The following is a 23,143-nucleotide window of genomic DNA, read 5'->3' on the forward strand; positions in this document are numbered from 1 at the left end:
TTAAATAAGGGCAAATATTGGTGTAATAAAATGTTGCCATAAAAAAAGGGTATGATAGAGTGGTTCGTTTATTTTGAGAAAGTTGATAACATACATGAAATTCAACCAATAACTCAAGAAGTGATGGTGATTGGTGAACCGTGTGGAATATAACAATTAATTATGAACATACGCATGTGATATCAAAACCATACACGTGTATGGTGATGATATATTTATTACTCTATAAATACCACCAAATTATCACACAAGAAAATCACCAAGCTTTTAACAACAATCTTTCTAGTACCCAAACTAATCTCAAAACCTTCGAATCAACATGTCTTGCTCAAGTGGAAAGTGCAACTGCGGCTCAAGCTGCTCATGCGGCAGCAGCTGCAACTGCAACTCGTAATTTCAATTCTTTTTTTTTATTCTTGGTTCTTTATATATAAATATTTAATTCATTACTTATTTTTATATTTTTAGTAATTTTTAACCTCCTAACCATTTTTGTGATTTGTCACGACAGCTGCAACGTCGAGATGTCGACCACCACCACCACTATCATTGTTGACGGTGTTGTACCCAGGATGACGTACGTACTTCTATTGTTTTAAATACATATATATCATGTGTCATGGGACGGAACTAAGGGAGGGTCAGGACTCAATAGCGTCTCTATTTTTTTTCTTGTAAAATCTAAATAAACAAGTTCATTGAACTTTGTAACGACCCCTTTGACTAAAAAATTTTGGTTCCATCTTTATCTGTGATATATAAATTAATAAACCCTATTATGGGATCATAAAATGATTTTAAGTTTATAAAAACTGCAGTTTTGCTGAGGAAACCGAGGTTGCCGAGAGCGGAAACGCGTGCAAGTGCGGAAGTAGCTGCAAGTGCGATCCTTGCAACTGCTGAAGATGAGATCGAGCCTGCATGACCCAAACAAGAACTGGTGTTTTGTTTTCATGTAATAAATAAAGAAACCTTTGTGTGTGTTATTTGGATTTCTATTGCGGTTTCCTTGTATTGTGTAACAGTCAAACGTTATTTAAATCAACTTGTTTGGGTATTTATTAAAAGTTTGGAATTGGATGTTATGTATGTGTGAAAGAATGACTGAAGAAGTTGTATGATATGCCCAAAAAACTATATTATATTTCTTAATGTATTTTATTTTTGTTAAAAAAAATTCTCAATGTATTTTATTTTTGTTAAAAATTTTATTCTAGAAATCTTAAAGCATTAATAAAAGTATGAATAACATTATTTCTAAATGAAAGTGCGATCTTTTCTTTTAACCATAAGAACCAATTATCAGAAAGTTTACAGGACCTGTCAACACCATACTTCCGCTCGAAGTAAGATCTTTGGTTTGCATGCCATGATTACGATAATTCCTATTTTAATGGCTATTATAGGTAATCCAAGATCTGTGATGGATATCTTTATTTAGAAACACATATTGAGGGCTTGCATCAAACACTAGTTTTGTTTAGTGGTTTTATTTAGGGATGATCATTTGGTAACGGGTACCGGTACTGAACTGTATTGGTACTAATTATATGAAATGTCAAGTCTCACTCAAGTAGTTATTGAGGATAGAAAGCTAAGTATAAGTGATGAAATAACGGGTGTGTAGGAAGTATTGAATGTGATTAAACACCCGATCATTACTATTAGAGGTTAACAAATTGTGATATTTTGTTCAGCTACAAGGATACTTGTATTATTTATTTATTCGAATATGTTATTTTAGTTATTGATTCAAGTTCAAAATTTGTGTTACTCATGCTATAGCTAACATAAGTGATGTATGTCAAGTGAGATGAAGGCTAGTGCAACTACAAATACAAAGGCGGAAAATTGTTTAAGGATCTTGTGATACAAGGAAAAGTTATATTTCATTTACACACCCCTCAAATATGTTTAATGAACAATAAGGTTGTGATTTTAAATATAATACTTTGGTAAACTCTACAATGTAAGGGATGTTATATCAGTTATTATGCATGTAAGATATCTTTTTAGGTATTTAAGTTTGTTGAATGTTTATTCTTAAATTATGACCGATATGGTGATCATCTTGGTTTCTATATGTAGATGACACGCTATTTACCAAGTCCTGATATAAAGATCTATTAAGCGATTTATACGGTTTATCATATTAAGTTGAAGCACACATGAAGATAAGTTTTGAAAAAAAAAAGGTTTAAAAGGGTGTCCAATATATATAGGAATCACTTTGGTTAAAAAAACTTGACAATAACACATGTAGATGGTTTCACCCTCCGGCTATAAGATCTAATGATCTATCATGTATGGCATGCTTTGTGCTCTCACTTGTTGTATTGAGTGCTATAAGTACGAATATGTGTTTTGCTTGAATGAGGTGTCATCAACTAGAAAAAGTTTGAAGCAAAGCATAATCGGTTATTCCACGATAGAATTTAGTACATAACAATGATATACGTAACTAAGTAACCGATTTTGATTTGGAAGTTTTTGACATCTATTGCGGTAAAGTAGGTGCAGTTGTGCAAACGAGAGATCCTAGATCGTATCCCGAATCTATATAAATACTTGCGAAATTTCATGACTAGCAAAGGTGCACAACATATCATTGAAAGAGAAGATGTGAAAGGCTTGGTAAACACAAGAAAGTTATTTTTTGGAATAACAAAGCTTAGCTTATCATTAATAGACAATTTAGCTTTGGGGAAAAATACTTCTTTAATCTATACTATATAATAAAAGAAACCAATGAATGAACACTTGTCATTATTTTAGACTATCTTAATTATAAATTATTATTAATTAATTTAATTTTAAATTCAGGAAAATTTCGATTCCTTATAAAAGTCATAATTTATATCCAAATTTAAATTCCAAATGGATAATTATGATCTCAAAGCATTAAAATTCTAAACAACTTCAAAATCGTACAAATTATGTTGTTTTATATATTGGATTCATTGGAGTTTGATACCTTATTTTTTTTGGTTAATTACTTTAAGATGGTTAAGACATTTATAGTTTTTGATTTACTGAATTTGTTATTATATGTTTATGTTTGTTTATCAAGTTGAATACATGATCAATAATAATTTGACTATTAAATATAGAACCGTTATTATTATTAATTATAAAAAAAAAATATAGAAACTCTTAACTAATTAAAGTCAATTAATAAGTTAGTTAAAAACATCTATATATAAAAGAAAAACGTATTTGGGGACACATGACACTTCCTCGGGCCCTCTCTAATTATGTTTTCCCACTTAAATCAATCTACTAATTTGGCTGTCTTTGTTTTACAGGAAATATTTATTATATAGTTTAAATTGTCCAGCCTTTGTAACATACGGGGAACTAATCTAGTTTTATAATATCTTAAATTAACATTACATTTACGAGGACAATATTAATAACAGAAATAGGAAGATTATGTTCTACATTAGGCCATCCGTAGTCATAAAGCCCCTTGTGGGGCGTTATGCGACACGTGTCGTGCCACGTCACACAGAGGCTTTATGGGGCGTTATATCACTAGAGCCAGTAGTCATAAAGCCCCTACCCATCATTACCTAATTATTAATTTTCGTTTTTATTAATTAATTATAAAAAACCTTGATTTTTTGTGATTGGTCAAAGTTTTGAAAACAACCTCCATCACGCCGCTATATACACGGCGCCTCCCCCCCAAAAATCCCCCATAGCACCGTCTGTCGTAGTGTGTGGGGCGCTATGGAGCGCTATAAATAAAAAAAATTGCCAAATAACGCTTCTTAAAACAAGTTTCCATAGGAATCAAATCATGACAGATAGACAGGAGTTCAAAGTCCCCTTTTTTTAATTACCATTAGAGAAGAATTTATTCACACCAAGTTTTATTCAATTCATTTAACAATGGTCTACAAAGCACGTCCTGTTTGTTTATTTAAATTTTATTAAAAAAAATGGTTATTTTTAAAATAAGAATAGCGGATTAAAAAAAAGTAAGCGAATCTGGAGAGGATGAAGCAGGAAATTCGACACTATGGATATCTTTGGATTAGGAATCGGTTCAAGGCGCAAAACCTCTCTTAGGAGCAATGGTGTAGTATGGATAGATCCTGTATGAACGATTAATTTTTGATGTGATTGTAACCTGGTATGAACTAACTGTTTCTGGTTCTAGTTAAATAAAATTTGTTTGCCTTTCAAAAAAAATACTTACTAATGTGTTTTTGTAGTTTCCGCAATTTAGAAAAAAGACGCATGATGGCAAATGAGTGCATTGACCACCCTATCAATAATGTATTTGCTTCATCATAATCATAAACTGTCAGATACATGCTTCAAATTTTTATTTGCACCAATATTATCATGTGAAATATACACAATATATTATGAATAACGTATATATACTAGATTATTTTTATAGGGCGTGCGTTACGACATCAACACCTTAGTTGTATATAGCATGCGGCATGTTATGTGATTCGTTAACCATATAAAAAAGTATGTTTCGATGTATCCAATCTAAAGTATCGCGGTTACAAAAGAAACAGAATCGAACCTGAGTTGGTTCGTTTAGTGAGCGTTCCACTTAACCACTGCACTATTGATATGCGTATAAATATACATGTTTTCGTATCAAAATAAATCCACCTTTTATTGTTATTATTGGAAATATATTTGAAATAAACTTACTTTAGCTTATTTGATGATTTTTAGGACAAAATGGACCGCAAATGAACAAACTAAGGTGGTGTTTGTTTTTTGGAAGAAGAGCTTCCTGGCCTCTTCTGTCTGCACCGTGCAGACGCGGGAAGAGGTTTAGGTGCTGTAGAGTGTTTGTTTTTTATTTTCGAGAAGTGCTTTTTACCTCTCCCCAACCTCTTCTTAGGGAAGAGATGAAACCTTAGCTTCTCCAAGCAGAGGTTTACCCCTTCTTGGCACCACCTCCACCTCCACCCCTGCTCTGCCGCCACCACCACCCCTGCTCCGCCACCACCACCCCTGCTCCGCCACCACCACCCCTGCTCCGCCACCACCACCCCTGCTCCGCCACCACCACCCCTGCTCCGCCACCACCACCTCCACCTCTGCAAACCCTAATCGACCACCACCTCCACCTCTGCAAACCCTAATCGACCTCTGCAACAAAACCCCCAAATCGACCAACCCGCCGCCCCCAAAATTGATCTGATGAGAAGATGAGAGAGAGAGAGAGAGAGAGAGAGAGAGAGAGCATATCTGATGACAGATGAGAGAGAGAGAACATCACCTTCGCATCATCGGAAAAACGACCGGAGAAAGAACATCAACGGAACCGCCGGTCATGTCGCCGGAGCATCTGGAACCGGTGTGGGGGGTTGTCGGAGTCGTTGCTGGCTCCGCCGGTCATGTCGCCGGAGAAGGAGGGTGTACAGGGGGATCAGAAAAGATGAAGATGGTGGTGGTAGAAAGAGAGTAGAGAGAGATCTGTGTGTGTTTGTGTGTCTTTGTGTATGAAGAGGTTTTATATAAAAAAAAAACAAACCCTCTTCTCCTTGCAGACTGAAGACATTTTGTCCACCTCTTCTCCTGCAGATGCGTGCAGATGTGGCCTGCAGCAGAAGAGGTTTTCCAGCAGAAAAAACAAACAGCACCTAAGCAATTCTTGGCGACAATCAGAAGATCTGCTAAAACGGAGTCGACACACGTCTCGTACCCTGAAGGCACGTCTCTGCCTCGACCAAAAATGATTAAAAAAAGAAATATCTTCAAAGGAATCTTCAAGAAACAAGCTGAAGAAAAGTCGAGACACGCCCCGTGCCTCGACCACAAAACGACAAAAATATTTTCAGAGAATTTTCGAAGATACAGTGGGGTCGGAGACACGCCCCATGCCTTGATACTAGCAAGATTCATCCGATTTTGCTAGGCACCGGTCGTGCCTCACCGACAGAGCCTATAAAAGAAGCCTTCACCCTCCCATTTCAATTGGTCAATTCTTTCCCACTCTTCCATAACACACTCTACGTACTTTCTTTAAGCTTTATAATCATTAAGAATTATAAGAACATCATTAAGTAATTATTAATCTTGTGATTATTAATATAATTTTTTCAAGTTTGTTAAAAATTAACTTTGAAGCCATAAGTGGCTAAGGTTCTTATAGGTGTTTGGGGGAAACCAACCCCTTGATAAGGAGTTAACTAAAACAAGCTATGGAGATAAGATCAAGATGCTGAGGACTTGGTTTATATTATTGTCACTATTCTTGGAAAGATAGGATCAAACCAAAAGGTCCATAATGATGGGTGATATAAACCCTTTATGACTACTTTTTACTTAATACTAAACCGCAATGATATATTCTTTCCCTGTTGATTCTGCAGTATTGTTGTGGGTTGATTCCGACCTTGCGGAGGGTTTCCTGCTTATTCCATCCAATATGGTTGAGATGTGAGAGGGTCACTAACCATGAACTCCACGGCTTTATGCATTAACAGAATACAACTACTCACTAGGTGTTAAAAGAACTTTGGTGAATTGTCTCGCAGAATATTCGGAATAACCCACCAAAGACGTATAGTATAAGTATATAATGAACTCTTATGATCTATGGTAAAGTTTAGTTAACGAAGCATCAAGAGGTAACAAAAACCCAAACACCCCTTTTCTTAAATATGATTTCAAAAATATCTTTTATTTATTTTTTATGTTTTCTTTTATAAAACTTGAAAAAAAAAAAAAAAAAAAAAACCTTCCTTTTAGCTTTATTAGACGTCACTAATGTAACAACCATGATTTCCTTGCCATGTTAATGTAACAAATTAAATATCTAATAAGTGTCAGTGTATTATATATTCTGGTCATGAACGATTATTTGTGTTCGTTTGTTTCTATTTGTGTTCATGAACATTAGTTTGTACTCATTTGTGTTCGTCAACGTTCATTGCCCAAAATTAACAAACAAACACAAACGAACACGAACAAGTTCATTTCCTTAACAAACGAATACGAACCTAAAATCTCTTTCAATAAGTGTTCGCGAACGGTTTGCGAACACATATATTTCTTAACAAACGAACACGAACAAGGTCTTGTTCGTGTTCGTTCGGTTCGTTTGCAGCCCTACTCAACTCCCCCCTCGATCGACTAGTCGGCGACGGTCAACATCGGCCTACTCGGCCTTGTACTCAGAATAGTCGGACTTGTATTCCGAATACTCGGACTTGTACTCGGACTACTCGGCCTTGTACTCGGTTCGTTTGCATCCCTACTCAACTCATCCCTCGATCGACTAGGGAGCGCTTAGCGAATTTTGCAACCATGCCTCCAAGTAAGATCTTTGGTTTGCCATGATTACGATATTCCTATTTTAATGGCTATTATAGGTAATCCAAGATCTGTGATGGATATCTTTATTTAGAAACACATATTGAGGGCTTACATCAAAAACTAGTTTTGTTTAGTGGTTTTATTAAAGCTTTGAATTACTATGTTGATTTATACTTATTCATGTTTTTTCTACGTACTATCATAAACCTAATGATTGTTCTGGTACTAATTATATGAAATGTCAAGTCTCGCTAAATTAGTGATTGTGGATAGAAAGCTAGTATAAGTGATGGAATAACGGGTGTGAAGGAAGTATTGAATGTGATTAAACACCCGATCAAGATTATTAGAGGTTAACAAATTGTGATATTTTGTTCAGCTACAAGGATACTTGTATTATTTATTTATTCGAATATGTTATTTTAGTTATTGATTCAAGTTCAAATTTTGTGTTACTCATGCTATAGCTAACGTAAGTGATGTATGTCAAGTGAGATGAAGGCTAGTGCAACTACAAATACAAGGCATTGTATTTGTATATATAGCTAACATAAGTGATGTACGTCAAGTGAGAGTCCGCTGACCCCCCGGACATAGAAATTTGTAATATTTTTATATGTACAATCTGAGATTTTTCTAGGAAAAAATATGTTTTAGACTCTATAGTTGTAACCGGTAGAAACGAGAGTCTTATGATGACCCCCTGACAAAAAAGTTCTGGTTCCGCCACTGTATATAGAAGATCAAAGGCGGAAACATTGTTTAAGGATGTTGTGATACAAGGAAAAGTTATATTCCATTTACACACCCCTCAAATATGTTTTATTAACAATAACTTTGTGATTTTAAATATAATACTTTGGTAAACTCTACAATCAATGTAAGGGATGTTATATCAGTTATTATGCATGTAAGATATCTTTTTAGGTATTTAGGTTTGTTGAATGTTTATTCTGAAATTATGACCGATATGGTGATCATCTTGGTTTCTTCTATATGTAGATGACACGCTGCTTACCAAGTCCTGATATAAAGTCTATGTTTAAATATAAAGATAACCACGTATACATCAGATATAAAGATCTATTAAGCGATTTATACGGTTTATCATTTTAAAAGTTGAAGCACACATGAAGATAAGTTTTAAAAAAAAGGTTTAAAACGGTGTCCAATATATAGGAATCACTTTGGTTAAAAAACTTGACAATAACACATGTAGATGGTTTCACCCTAAGATCTAATGATCTATCATGTATGTCATGCTTTGTGTTCTCACTTGTGTATTGAGTGCTATGAGTACTGTTAAACCTGAGGTCATTTACACAAGTGAACTAAGAATACGATATAGCAACAAACAATTAAACTCAAGTCTTTTAGAGCTAACAAAGTTTGCTATTGTAAATAAAAGCTTGTGCTCGTCGGTATACAGAATGCACCAAAGAAAAAAAACAAACTTTGTTTTATTTATGAAGAATACCAAATTTGTGAACACACTATTCAAAAAAAGGGAAATTAGAACCTATTTATATACTAAATAAAACTAATCCTAGTTAGCTACCAATTCTAATGGATTTAAACACTACTCCAACTCAAATTAAAATTTGTTTCTCATATAACATATCTATCTACTAAAACTATTAAATTTATAGTCAAATATAAGAATCAAAATAATAATATTAATATTATTATCCTTGATCTCCTCCAAGCCACCCCATGAGATCAAAACCGAACCACCCTTATACTTTCTAGATTAACCATTTGGGTCCTTCAAGTTGGTATTGTACCAAGTTTCACGCTCCCTCTCAATACCAACTTTGATTGTTCCACCAAGACCTTTCACTTCGCGTAACGCTCGCACTTCTTTGAACTTAATTCTTGGACTCACTTTTATCACAATATCTTCAGGTTTCTTTTTCCTGGTTACAACTTTACTAGTTTCGAGATTACCTATCAGAGCATTATTCAGAACTGCATTACCTGGTTTTAAATGGGAAACTATAACAACCCTCCAAAATATTTTCGACGCCCTAAAATATATTAAAATACCCCAATATGTCTTAAAGTATACCCCGTATGTGAAAACCGAACCCAAATACCTTTATTTTTATAAAAATTAATTAAAAATAAAATTCAGGTGTCGTTCGCGGGCCGCGTAGAAGTAAGCCCAAGCTTACGCGGGCCGCGACAGCGTGGTGATCAGGCCGAAACCGTAGGGCGCCACGTGTCGAGACGCGTGTGGAGGCTACGAGTCGAATCAGCAAACCTAGGGCCTACCCTAGGGAGCCTCGTGGGGCGCGTAGGCCTTGGCTACGTCTTATGCGGGCCGCGTAAAATTCGAAATCAGGCCCTATAAGTAGAGGGCTTCGGCTTTCGTTTTCCGACGCTCACACACTCTTTCTCTCTCGAATTTCTGAAGATTTAACATAATTCTCGGGTATAATACCCCCCTAAATAACGAAGTTCTGCTCCGTTGTAAGTATCATAACCCCGGTTACATATTAGATACGCTGCCCGATTGATCCAGGGTTCCGTAACGGCTGTCGTGGTTCTGCCCGACGTAGTCGTTGGAATGCCGTCTCGGGGAGGGTATCGTTAATATAAATATTAGGTTATTATACTAACGCGTGTGCATTTGTGTAAATTATAGATAATTTCCAGGAAATCCTTAAAGAAAACCTAAGACAGCAATGTGAGTAATCTCCTTTTTGTAAACTGTTTTTACAAAACCTTAAATATATTACAATGTGATTAAGCAGTGATTGAGTCTTTGTAGTCTTCAATTACTGCCGGTATGTTGGGGTTTTGTATACAAATGTTGAACACGTTACCATTGGACAAAGGGTTAGCCAATGGGTAATATGACCCACCAGTCAGAATTGACAGTACTGAATGAGTAATTGTGTAGATATAAACATTGTAATCGCTCTCAATACTGTAAATGATAAAACTCTTCTTGATTAAACTGGGATTCACTCACCAGTATTTCCCACTGACAAAATGTTTTTAAACGCGTTTCAGGTAACAAAATGTGAAAGCCAACTAGAAGCCAGCTGGACAGCACTGAAGGCTTGGAAAAAGTGGCTATAAAAGTTACCTAAATAAAAAAAGATGTTTTATTCAATAAAATAGGGTTTATCCCTATGAAAATGTTTGTAATGAAAACTTGGGTTTTATCCCAATATGTTTAATATTATAAAATTGTGGTATTTACTCTGATAAAATATTTCCTAACTACGATCCTCATGTAATTTCCGCTGCCAAATTGATAAACACCGATACCACCGACACTGAGTTCGCGGTCGCCCGTTCCCGCGACAGATAGGGGGCGGGGGTTGCGACAGAAGGTGGTCTCAGAGCTAAGCCACTGATTCAACCACAGAAGTGTTCGGCTGACACCAAGATATTATTCAAAGTGTTAGGAAATAAATTATGAAACTACGTGAATAATTGTATATTATGTATATTATTGTTGTGTGTTATTTGACTATTTGTTAGTTTACAGTATGAGCGACCAAGGACCATCCGACGCGTACCGTCAGTTGTCCGGTTCGCCTAGAAGCGAAGGCGCCTCTTCACAGCCTGCCCTCTCAGGGTATTCTTTTGATGATGAAGAAGGAATATTCGTGTTTAAGGCTCAATCTGAAGAGTCATTCCCTCCTAAAAAGAGAGGATGGTTCAGTAGGGGAGCATATGAGCGTAGGAAACAAATGAAAAAGTTGCAACAACAGAGAGCCCTAGCAGCCGCTAAAAGAGAAACTGATGCCCATACCCAAGATATGCTCAATAGGGGTATAGCAAACATCCATATTTTAGCAACCACACCAGCTGACCCCAACATGGAGCAACTGATAGCACCCCGACCATTACAACCAATGGAAATGGAAATAGAAAATAACCCAAAAAATCAAATAGAAATGCATGATTTCAACCCGGAGGAGATACCTAGGGTACCAGCACCTGATCCCTTAGACCCAGATTATGACCCGTGGTGGGATGATAATAGGGACTATGTGCAACGTTACCCCATACTAGAAGACATGCCCATGCAAAATCTAGGAGCCTACCCAGGTTTGGACCCTCTAGATCCTTACTATGATAACGATGTATTCATTAGGGAAATTTTAGAGAATCCTTACCCGTACTAGGAACCCGCACCTCAATTCCCAAACCCGGTATCCGCACCTGCACCCGCAATGAGTGCAGAAAATGTGCAAGAGCTCCGAACTTTCGGTGAAGACATTTTAGAGAGTAGTGAGAGAATGAGACAGGTAGGAGAGCGTCTCGTCTGGAAGTACGACGAGCGCAATATGGATTTCTGGATGAATCCATATCCGTGAAGATGATGGTTGAGGTAGTAGTAATATTAATAATAATAATAATATAATAATATATAATATGTGTGTATGAAAAAAAAAAAACTACGGATGCCTACTACTAGTAGTGTAATTTTTATTTCAGTTGTAATGTAATTTTAATTTTCAGTTCTGGCTTGTACTAGATGCATATTATATAAAAATAGAGTAAGTCGCAATGATCGACGCTTTTGACCAAAATGTGTGTCAAGTGATTGGCTATATTAAATATTATTTTGTGATATTAATACGTGGCAAATGTTTAAAATTCAGATGGACAACGAAGTGAACCAGGAAAACCTGAATGACAATAACCTGAATAATGAGTATCCGAACAACATTAACAATGGAAACCAAGTGGATAATAGTGCCATCCAACACATTGTGGCACAAGGAATCATAGATGCAATGCCCTTTATTATTCAAACTGTTAAAGAAGCTGATAATAAAAGTAAACATAGCAGTAAGCGACCAACTGAACCAGAACACAGCGTAAACAATGGACCCTTACTTCAAGCGCCCATTCCCAAAAGAAGAAGAACCATGCCTTATGGTTGTTCTTACAAGGAATTCTGGTCCTGTAAACCAATATAATTCCCGGGCAATGAAGGACCCATTGCGGCTCTACGCTGGGTAGAAAAGACTGAGGCAGTCTTGAAAATAAGCAAGTGTGCGGAAGAGGATAGGATAATGTTTGCTTCCAATCTGTTTAAGAACTCAACCTTAGAATGGTGGAACACAGTCCTCCAGTCTAGGGGAAGTGATAGGGTTTTTAATATGGAGTGGGAGGAATTAAAAAACATGGTGGAAAGGAAATTCTGCCCTCCCAATGAAAAAGAACAGATAGCAAATAAATTTCTGAACCTTAGAATGACTGGAGTAGATAGCAAAGGGTACACTACGTTATTCTTTGAATATGCTAGAATAGTGCCAACCCTTGCATCACCAGAACCAGTATTAATCTCCCATTACATCTGGGGATTAATCGAGGAAATAAGACATGTAGTCAAGGCAGCTAGACCACCAACTATAGAAGAATCTGTAGAACTAGCAAACACCTTGACTGATGAGTTAGTGCGTACACGAGAGGAGGACCAAAGGAGGAACTTAGCTCAAAGGCTTACCCAGGAATTTCGCTCTGGAAATTCCAACCGTGAGAGAAATGTAGGTTCTACATCTGCACCTTACTGCAAGTATTGCAAAAGGAAGCACTCTGGAAGATGCTCCATCTACTGTAATTTCTGTAAAATATCTGGACACAAGGAGGAAGACTGCAGAAAGAAACCTAACAACAGGATATGATACAACTGCGGAGAACAAGGTCATATCAAGCCAAACTGTCCTAAATTAGCTCCAGCTACGAACAACAAGAACACCAAAAATGCTAGAGCATTTGTTCTGACGGCAGATGAAGCCAAGATGATTCCAGACGTAATAGCCGGTACGTTTTTAGTTAATGATGTTTTTGCTAAAGTATTATTTGACTCTAGTGCGAACCAAAGTTTTATTAATACTTCATTTTGCAAACTTCTTAATCAATCATTAACTAAACTCCCACAAGAATGTCTGGTAGAAACAGTAAATGGAGAAACCATTAAGATTTCTGAAATCTTGTAGGGAGCAAGAATAGAATTTTTAAATCAAAAGTTTATTGCAAACCTTTTCCCAATGAATCTGGCAGGATTTGATGTTGTTTTAGGAATGGATTGGTTAATAGCCAATAAAGCCAGTATTTTATGTGATCAAAAGTCAATTCAAGTAAATTCACCAAGGGGTGAAAAGATCACAATTAAAGGAGATAAGCCGTCAAGATCCACAAAATTCATCTCAGTGATGAAAACAACAAGTTGTATAAGAAAAGGATCTATAGTGTATTTGATTTCTATAATCACTAACACTAAAGGAAAAGAACTGAAAGATATCCCAGTAGTGTCTCAGTTTTCAGATGTATTTCCAGAAGAATTACCAGGATTACCACTGGACAAGGAAGTTGAATTCAGAATCCATCTGCTACCAGGGACAGCACCAATTGCCAAAGCACCTTACCGTTTGGCACCCGCAGAAATGCAGGAACTGAAGAAACAGTTAGACGAATTGTTAGAAAAATGATTTATACAGCCAAGTTCATCGCCATGGGGAGCACCAATTTTATTCGTCAAAAAGAAAGACGGATCAATGCGTATGTGCATTGATTACCGTGAGTTGAACAAGGTCACGACTAAGAACCGGTACCCATTACCAAGGATCGATGATCTATTCGATCAACTACAAGGAGCTCGATTTTTCTCTAAAATCGATTTAAGGTCAGGATATCATCAATTAAAGGTACAGGAAGAGGACATTCCTAAGACCGCATTTAGAACAAGGTATGGCCATTAGGAATTTACTGTCATGCCATTTGGTTTAACCAATGCCACAACTGCATTTATGGACATGATGAACTGATATGCACAAAATGCAACATATAAATTACATCAATTGTGGCATAAAACTAACCCTTTTTAGTACTAATGTTGGAAAAAGTGTGTTTTTGTCTTCCTTTTGTATTTTCAGGATTAAATGAGCTCAAATGAACAAAAGAAGCAAAAAGGCAGCTAAATCTTACACAAATACAAGAAAAGGAACAAACGTGGCATGCCCGACCCCCCGACAGCATCTTTCCAAGCAAAACAAGAGAACAGAAGGCTGAACACGCCCCGTGCTCAGTAAGCACGGGGGCGTGCCCAAGTGTCAGCAGAAAAGACAAAGTTGTAGAAGCTTCCATCGCCCACCACAGGGCCGTGCTTACCGGACACGTGGCCGTGGTCAACTATAAGATTCGTGAAATCCAGGCAAATCTTGATAGTACAGATATGCTTCTGCACACGGGGTCGTGCTCAGCGGACACGGGGGCGTGGTCAACTAATGCAGACAAACTGCAATTAATGAAGAAAGAGAGAAGGATGGACACGGGGCCGTGCCCGAGCTTCTGTTCAACCTATAAATAGGAGTGCTTGGTTCACGTGCAACTCATCCCTTGGCACACCACCTCTCTCACACTTCATCCACTACCCACCACCATCACAACACCATCATCCACCACCATCATCCATTATCCATCATAGAGTATGTGAGTCGTCTCGGGATCCAAGATTGATCGTAAGAGTTCTTGACAACCAAAGGCCATGTTTGCCTAAGTCTCTTACATCACTTGGTGAAGACAAGTGTTTAGTGTAATACTTTTTATTTTTAATCTTTTCACACTTTTTATTTGGTTATGTATTAATGACTTTAATAACTAGTTTCTTATGTTGAAGGTGATTCTTTCTTATCGTTTGTCCGTGGTGTCTTGGCATTAGTTTACTGTCTATATAAAATAAAAGATTTTCACCATTCATATCTCCACGGTCTATATGGAGATATGTTGGCTACCTGGTCGGGGGTTAAGGGAACGGTTTGGTAAGAGTCTTGCCATTGTTCAGTGTATAGATCCTGCAAAGGACCTGGGTCAAATTTAGTAGGACCTCCTTCAATACCCACCGGTATTGGATGGCGGGAGTCCAAACTCTTTGACCCCCTCATTAGTTAAACTACTATTAAAACTTTAACCCGGCTACATAGGACTGTATCCCTGCTGACTCAGACTACTTAGCCGAGGGTAACGTCACCTTCAAAAGAGGGGCCTACCACATTATACATTAATAACTTAATTAATTATCTTTCAATAATCTGACCCTTTAGGATTGTATCCTTGCTGACTCAAACTACTGGGTTGAGGGTAACGTCGCCTTCAAAAGAGGGGCCTACTACAATAACTAAGATAATCTCTTAAAATGTGCAAAAGTGCGGAAATAATCAAAGGTTACACTACACACGAGTCGGATCCAAGTGATTCATCTTGTCTATCTGTTTTTACTTTTATTTTATTTTCAGCATTTTAGTTAGTTTTATTTTTCTAGTTTAAAAACCTTTTTCTAACTTTTTGATTTGGTTAGACGTTGAGGATAAACCGGTACTAAAAGTTCTTGTGTCCTTGGACGACCTCGGTATCTTACCAACACTATACTACGTCCACGATGGGTGTACTTGCCCATATGTGTGTTTAGTGTTAGTAAATATCGTGTTTTATAAATTTAAAACTTGGCTAAAAAGTGTAAAACGGGCTTAAAATATACACCTAAAATATATAGCACTTCACACGCATCAAGTTTTTGGCGCCGTTGCCGGGGACAAAAGGATTTTAAGAAAGTTAGGAATCAACGGCCTAATCGTTTTTTCTAAAATTTTCTTTTATTTTTAGGATTTTCGTAATTTTTCAGCTTCTGCAGAACTCAGCACGGGCTGTGCCCGCTGAACACACCCCGTGCCCAATCATTGGAACTGGCAATCTTGCTTTAAGTCAGACAGTAAGCTGAACACGGGGCCATGACCACTCCACACGCCCCCGTGCCCAAGATTCAGTTACTGAAAACGGAACCGTAAGATCCTGACGGTTGGTAATTTCTGACACAAACATAAGTGATACTGATACTTTTTACTTTCGGTACTCTTATGGTACGTGGTGTCAAATATGTGGAGGCTCTCATGAAGAATTAAAATGTTTTTTTCTGAATTATAAGCCCCACTATATAGACCCATTGTTTTCCTATATCCTTAAGAGGGGCGAAAGTAAAAATAATCCTTATCTCTCCCTCGAATGCGCCCAACCGGACATTCTAGGAGAAATGCTTCTTGATGAACTATTTCAACTAGAAGATCTAATTCTTAATTAGTTAAAAGAACTTGAGAAGGATTTCATTGACTCATATCAAGACGACACCAAAGAAGAATTGTTGGGATCGCATTCAAACAACTCTAATATTCCCGATGATACCTCCAACTCTAGCGAGGACTTGATCGATAGTCGTCCCTGTGCCGATTATGCCGTGAAGGACTCTCCATCGACTTCGTTCGGTGCATACATAGACCTGAGCGATTCGGCATACACCTTCTTTAACGAGAGCCCGGGAAAGGGTTGGACTTGTCCACCTACATATAGCATAGGAATCACCCTCACTGACAACCTCTTGCGTTCTTGTCATAGTCTGCAGCAATTAAGGTATCTTAGGCACTTTGGGGTTGTCCCATCAAGTAAGGAGCCACCCGATAAAAAAAAAATCAATTCCCTAGAAACCAGAAAGTCCTCAAGACAGCTTCTAGACACGGGGTCGTGTCCAGGTCAACACGCCCCCGTGTCCACTGAAAGATTCTTTTCTGATTTTTATCAGAATACGGACAAAATGTGTCAGGATTCCATCTGCACACGGGGTCGTGTGCAGCGTGCTGTCGTTTTCTATAAATGCAGCAAGATTCCTGCTCATTTGGACCACTCCACAGATAAAGATCTGCTGAAATCTTCACTTATACCATCCTAGGTATGTTCTAAAGAAGGTTCTTAACAACCATCTTGTCTTTTCCATTTTTGTTCATTGCCTTCTTCTTCAAATTTTCAATCAATACCTCCATTGAAGCTTGAATCTCCATGATTCCAAGCTTTATTGTGATGTTTGTAAGGTTACTATTCAAGGGATCTTGTTAAAATAAGTCTTACAACTTTGTTTTAAATTTTTTTCATGCTTAAAAACAACTTACAAGTGGAAAAATAGTTTAAAACTACAAGGTTCCTTGCTTTAAAAAACCTACAGACTATTGGACACGGGGCCGTGTTCATTGAACACGGGGCCGTATCCGAGGTACTGTTCCATAGAAAAATTTAAACTCTTATCGGTCTGTTTCTCAGAATGGCGAGCCGAACTAGCGGAACATCTTCATCACAATCAAGAAACAACCGACATGGAAGGAGATCATCAACGGTGGAGGACTCTCTTATAAACTATGTTTACGCTTTGAGAAAAGCTATTAATGAAATGACGGGGGTGGAAGAAGCGTTGGTCGATCGTATTAATCACCTAACAGTGGGACTAGAAGGGTGTCTCCGAGAGGTCAACCTTTTGCACCAAAGGTTGAACATTCTCGCCTCTCCTCCTTTGGTACCGGTCATTACCCAAAGGGCATGGAATGTGGTGCCCGAAGTCATCATACCAGCCGAATGGTACACCGTGCACCCAAGGCCTACTCGTGATATTCTACAAGGAACCCCGGTTGGTGCCGCTCCCCCTCCACGAGATGTTGAGGAGAATGAAGCTGCCTTCTTCCTCCCAAGGGAGATAGAAGAATGGCTTTAACAACATCTAGGAACACTCCTCGGCCGGAGTTCTACCAAACTTTTAGATACCGGAATATTATTCTCGGAATTTTGGTTCTTAATGTAAAAGTAGAGCTCCTTAGTATGATTTTAGGCACCACTTGACCTATCTAATTTAACTCCTATCTTTCTTTTTCTTTATGGAAGTGTGTTGGACATTTAGTAGATCATGAAGGAATTCATATAGATCCCACCAAGATCAAAGCAATTACTAAATGGAAAACCCCTGAATCGCCAACCGAGGTTAGAAGTTTCTTAGGATTGGCCGGTTATTATAGAAGATTTATTCGAGATTTTTCTAGAATAGCCATTCCCTTAACTAAGTTAACCTGTAAATCTATTAAGTTTGAATGGGGACCAAAACAAGAAGAAGCCTTTAAGATTCTTAAGCAAAGATTAACTAATGCACCCATACTAGCGTTACCATAAGGAACTGAAGACTTTGTAGTCTATTGTGACGCTTCTAAGTTAGGTTATGGAAGTGTGTTGATGCAACGCTAAAAGGTTATAGCTTATGCATCCAGACAACTTAAGAATCATGAAGAGAATTATTCAACCCATGATTTAGAATTAGGAGCTATAATTTTTGCCTTGAAAATTTGGAGACATTACCTTTACGGTGGTAAGTTTACCATATTCACAGACCATAAGAGTTTAAGGTACGTATTTGGGCAAAAGGAGTTAAATATAAGGCAAAGACGCTGGATGGAGATACTTAGTGATTATGATTGTAATATCTAGTATCATGCAGGAAAAGCCAATGTAGTGGCTGATGCTTTAAGTCGAAAGTATCATGAAAAGCCAAAAAGGGTACGTTCTTTTAAGTTAAATCTGCAAGTAGATTTAAATGATCAGATTAGAAATGCACAAGAATCAGTAATCAAAGATGATACTGAAAAATTAAAAGGAATGATCAAGGAATTAGAACAAGGAACAGATGGAATTTGGAGATTCCATAAGAAAAGAATGTGGATACCTAAATTAGGAAACCTACGCCACCGTATATTAGAAGAAGCCCATAAGTCTAAGTATACGATGCATCCTAGAAGTGATAAGATGTATCAGGATTTAAGAAAGAATTTTTGGTGGATAGGAATGAAAAAGGACATAGCAGCATATGTTTCTAAGTGTTTAACATGTTCACAAGTTAAAGCTGAACATCAGAAACCCTCAGGTTTGTTGCAGCAGTTAGAAATGCCAGTGTGGAAATGGGAATTGATAACAATGGATTTTGTTACCAAATTACCCAAAACAAGAAATGGTAATGATACAATCTGGGTGATTGTAGACATGCTAACTAAGTCAGCCCATTTTCTACCAATGAAGGAAACTTTCAGTATGGAACAATTAGCTAAGTTATATGTAAATGAAATAGTTTCATTACATGGAATTCCTTTATCAATTGTTTCTGATAGAGATAGTCGTTTTACCTCTCATTTTTGGACAAGTTTCCAAAAATCAATGGGAACCAAGTTGAATCTAAGCACAGCTTATCATCCTCAAACGGACGGACAAAGTGAAAGAACGATCCAAACAATGGAAGACATGCTTAGAGCTTGTGTAATTGATTTCGGAGGTAATTGGGATGATCACTTATCATTAATAGAATTTTCTTATAATAACAGTTACCACACAAGTATCAATGCTACACCATTCGAATCACTGTATGGACGAAAGTGCCGAACCCCAGTCTGTTGGGCAGAAATTGGGGAAAAGCAACTATCTGGGCCTGAGATAGTGCAAGAAACGACTGACAAAATCATTCAAGTCAAGAAACGACTGAAAGCAGCACGTGACCGACAAAAGAGTTATGCAGATAACAGACGCAAGCCATTAGAGTTTCAGGTAGGAGATAAAGTGTTATTGAAAGTCTCTCCTTGGAAAGGAGAGGTAAGATTCACCAAGAGGGGAAAGCTAAGTCCCAGGTATGTTGGACCTTTTGAGATTATTAGAAGAATAGGACCTGTAGCCTATCAACTACAACTGCCAGAGGAAATGGCAAGGATACATGACGTATTTCATGTATCTAATCTCAAGAAATGCTTAGCCGATGAATCACTAATAGTACCTCTTAAGGACATAGAGGTAAATGAACAGTTAAAGTTTGTAGAGAGGCCTCTACAGATTGAAGACAGAAAAGTTAAGAAACTCAAGCACAAGAGATTAGTTCTGGTCAAAGTGAAATGGGACTCCAAAAGAGGACCAGAGTACACATGGGAACCTGAATCAGAAATGCAAAGGAAATAACCACACTTGTTCCAGTAGATCTCGAGGACGATTCTCTAAAAAAGGTGGGGAGGATATAACAACCCTCCAAAATATTTTCGACGCCCTAAAATATATTAAAATACCCCAATATGTCTTAAAGTATACCCCGTATGTGAAAACCAAACACAAATACCTTTATTTTTATAAAAATTAATTAAAAATAAAATTCACGTGTCGCTCGCGGGCCGCGTAGAAGTAAGCCCAAGCTTACGCGGGCCGCGACAACATGGTGATCAGGCCGAAACCCTAGGGCGCCACGTGTCGAGACGTGTGTGGAGGCTACGAGTCGAATCAACAAACCTAGGGCCTACCCTAGGGAGCCTCGCGGGCCGTGTAGCCCTTGGCTATGTCTTACGCGGGCCACGTAAAACTAGAAATCAGGCCCTATAAGTAGAGGGCTTCGACTTTCGTTTTCCGACACTCACACACTCTTTCTCTCTGGAATTTTTGAAGATTTAATATAATTCTCGGGTATAATACCCCCTAAATAATGAAGTTATGCTCCGTTGTAAGTATCATAACCCCGGTTACATATTAGATACGTTGCCCGATTGATCCAGGGTTCCGTAACAGCTGTCGTGGTTCTGCCCGACGTAGTCGTTGGAATGTCGTCTCGGGGAGGGTATCGTTAATATAAATATTGGGTTATTATACTAACGCATGTGCATTGGTGTAAATTGTAGATAATTTCCAGGAAACCGTTAAAGAAAACCTAAGACAGCAATGTGAGTAATCTCCTTTTTGTAAACTGTTTTTACAAAACCTTAAATATTTTACAATGTGATTAAGCAGTGATTGAGTCTTTGTAGTCTTTAGTTACTGCCGATATGTTGGGGTTTTGTATACAAAATGTGGAACACGTTACCATTGGACAAAGGGTTAGCCAATGGGTAATATGACCCACCAGTCAGGATTGACAGTACTGAATGAGTAATTGTGCAGATATAAACATTGTAATCGCTCTCAATACTGTAAATGATAAAACTCTTCTTGATTAAACTGGGATTCACTCACCAGTGTTTCCCACTGACAAAATGTTTTTAAGCGCGTTTCAGGTAACAAAATGTGAAAGCCAACTAGGAGCCAGTTGGACAGCATTGAAGGCTTGGAAAAAGTGGCTATAAAAGTTACCTAAATAAAAGAAGATGTTTTATTCAATAACATAGGGTTTATCCCTATGAAAATGTTTGTAGTGAAAACTTGGGTTTTATCCCCATATGTTTAATATTATAAAAGTGTGGTATTTACTTTGATAAAATATTTCCTAACTACGATCCAGATGTAATTTCCGCTGCCAAATTGATAAACACCGATACCACCAACACTGAGTTCGCGGACGCCCGTTCCCGGGACAGATAGGGGGCGGGGGTTGCGACAGAAACAACTTTTGCTTTCTCAACTTCATGACCAACCATCATGGTAGTCAAAGAAATTCTTCCATCCAAACTTGATGCACGCTCCCTCTCAAACTTAACTCCTTCATCTTGACAAACCGTGATACTAGATGAAACATTCTCTTCGCGCAATTCAACTAACGCAGTTTCTCTCTCGCCTTGTTCGGTCATGACCATACTTTGATTATCCGTACTGTCTTCTTCAAACACAGTTTTCTCATCATTTAGATTCAAAATAACTGTAGATGATTCCAAGGATGTTTTCAATTGATCCGACTCGGGCTCTACTTCTTGACTAGTCAACCAATAAGAATCTCCATCAAACCACTCATCTAACAAGTCCGGTTTGGATTCGGTGATGGTTGAAAAAGCATATTCTTCTTAAACCTTGGCCATATATGCCTCAGCATCGCACAGTTCTTCTTCTTTAATCATAGCCGCGTTTCCTTACTCCTTAGGTTGCCGACAATCTTTTGCCATATGCCCTTTGCGTCCACAATTATGGCACTTGTATGAAAATCGTTTTGATCGATACCTTGATTCTTTTTCTTGGTCCTCTTCGTCCGATGAATCTTCTTTAGAAGTTTCGTTTTGGTTGCCTCAACCTCTTTTATTCCATTATTTCCTCTTTGGTCGGTCACTTTTATTCCTGTACTTATCCTTGCCTTTCTCATCATTATGGTTTTGATTTTTACTAAACTGATTCTTCTCCTTTCTCCCAACATATAAGATGGTTTCAGTCTCGGTCTTAAGTGACACCTCAGCTAACTGTTTTGCTAAAGTTTTTTGCCAGCAAGAATATTCTCGAACTTGGTTATACTCGGTTGGGTCGCCCACCCTTGGATAGCGGTAACAAAGCTACGATACTCCGGTCTTAAACCGTGGATGAGTATCCGCTTCATACAAGCATCGCTAACCCGAGACTGTGGATCTAGTTCTCCAATTTCACGACATAGGTTTTTAATTTTTTGAAAATATTGTGAAATAGGAAGATCACCTTGAGATGCCGTCATTAGTTCGCCTTTGACTAGTTGTAACTGAGCATCTTTCTTCGTAAATAAGGTTTCAAGTGTATCCCACGCTTGCTTTGGGAATTCGAGATCTTGAATGTGATCAAGAACATCTTCATCAACTGTTGTCTTGATGATAAACATCACCCGAGTCGCTTTCACCTGCCACTTCCCGATAGTACTGTTGATATCGTTTGTGGGTTGTCTTGTCTTGGTACCGTTCATCACCTGCCAAAGATCTTTACCTTGAAGATACGATTTGATGCATGTTGACCATTGTTTGTAGTTGCTTTGGTTCAGTTGCTTGATTCCTCCTACGAGCTGTAACTCTGTCATTGTTTCGGTTTCTTTACTAACTTTTCTCTGCGATCGGTTTTTCTAAGAACTTCCCTTCAATCAGTTACTTCCCGCGATTGGAATCTGTACGCCTGCAATCAGAAACTTGCTATGATCGGAGCTTGGACACCTTAGATCGGAAACACTACGAACCGGAAACAGATAGGTAAACTATAACGGGACTGAGCTTAGATCGTCAGTCTCTGATGCCACTTGTTAAACCTGAGGTCGTTTACACAAGTGGATCAGGAATACGATATA

At 37.9% G+C, this 23,143-nt stretch overlaps 1 protein-coding gene and 1 long non-coding RNA gene across 2 annotated transcripts; one reads left to right on the forward strand and one right to left on the reverse strand.

Moving 5' to 3' along the window:
- Positions 1 to 230: 230 nt before the first annotated feature.
- On the forward strand, positions 231 to 1,098 carry LOC110872050. Its single transcript, XR_002554098.2, has 3 exons — positions 231 to 390; positions 512 to 577; positions 819 to 1,098. It is a non-coding gene; the product is annotated as an uncharacterized LOC110872050 (long non-coding RNA).
- A 21,214-nt stretch (positions 1,099 to 22,312) lies between these two features.
- Positions 22,313 to 22,882, reverse strand: LOC110927306. Its single transcript, XM_022170971.1, has one exon. The coding sequence runs from the start codon at positions 22,880 to 22,882 to the stop codon at positions 22,313 to 22,315; it is 570 nt and encodes a 189-aa protein (XP_022026663.1).
- Positions 22,883 to 23,143: the final 261 nt, after the last annotated feature.

This window comes from Helianthus annuus, chromosome 1 (genome assembly GCF_002127325.2).
Source record: "Helianthus annuus cultivar XRQ/B chromosome 1, HanXRQr2.0-SUNRISE, whole genome shotgun sequence".
NCBI lineage: Eukaryota > Viridiplantae > Streptophyta > Magnoliopsida > Asterales > Asteraceae > Helianthus > Helianthus annuus.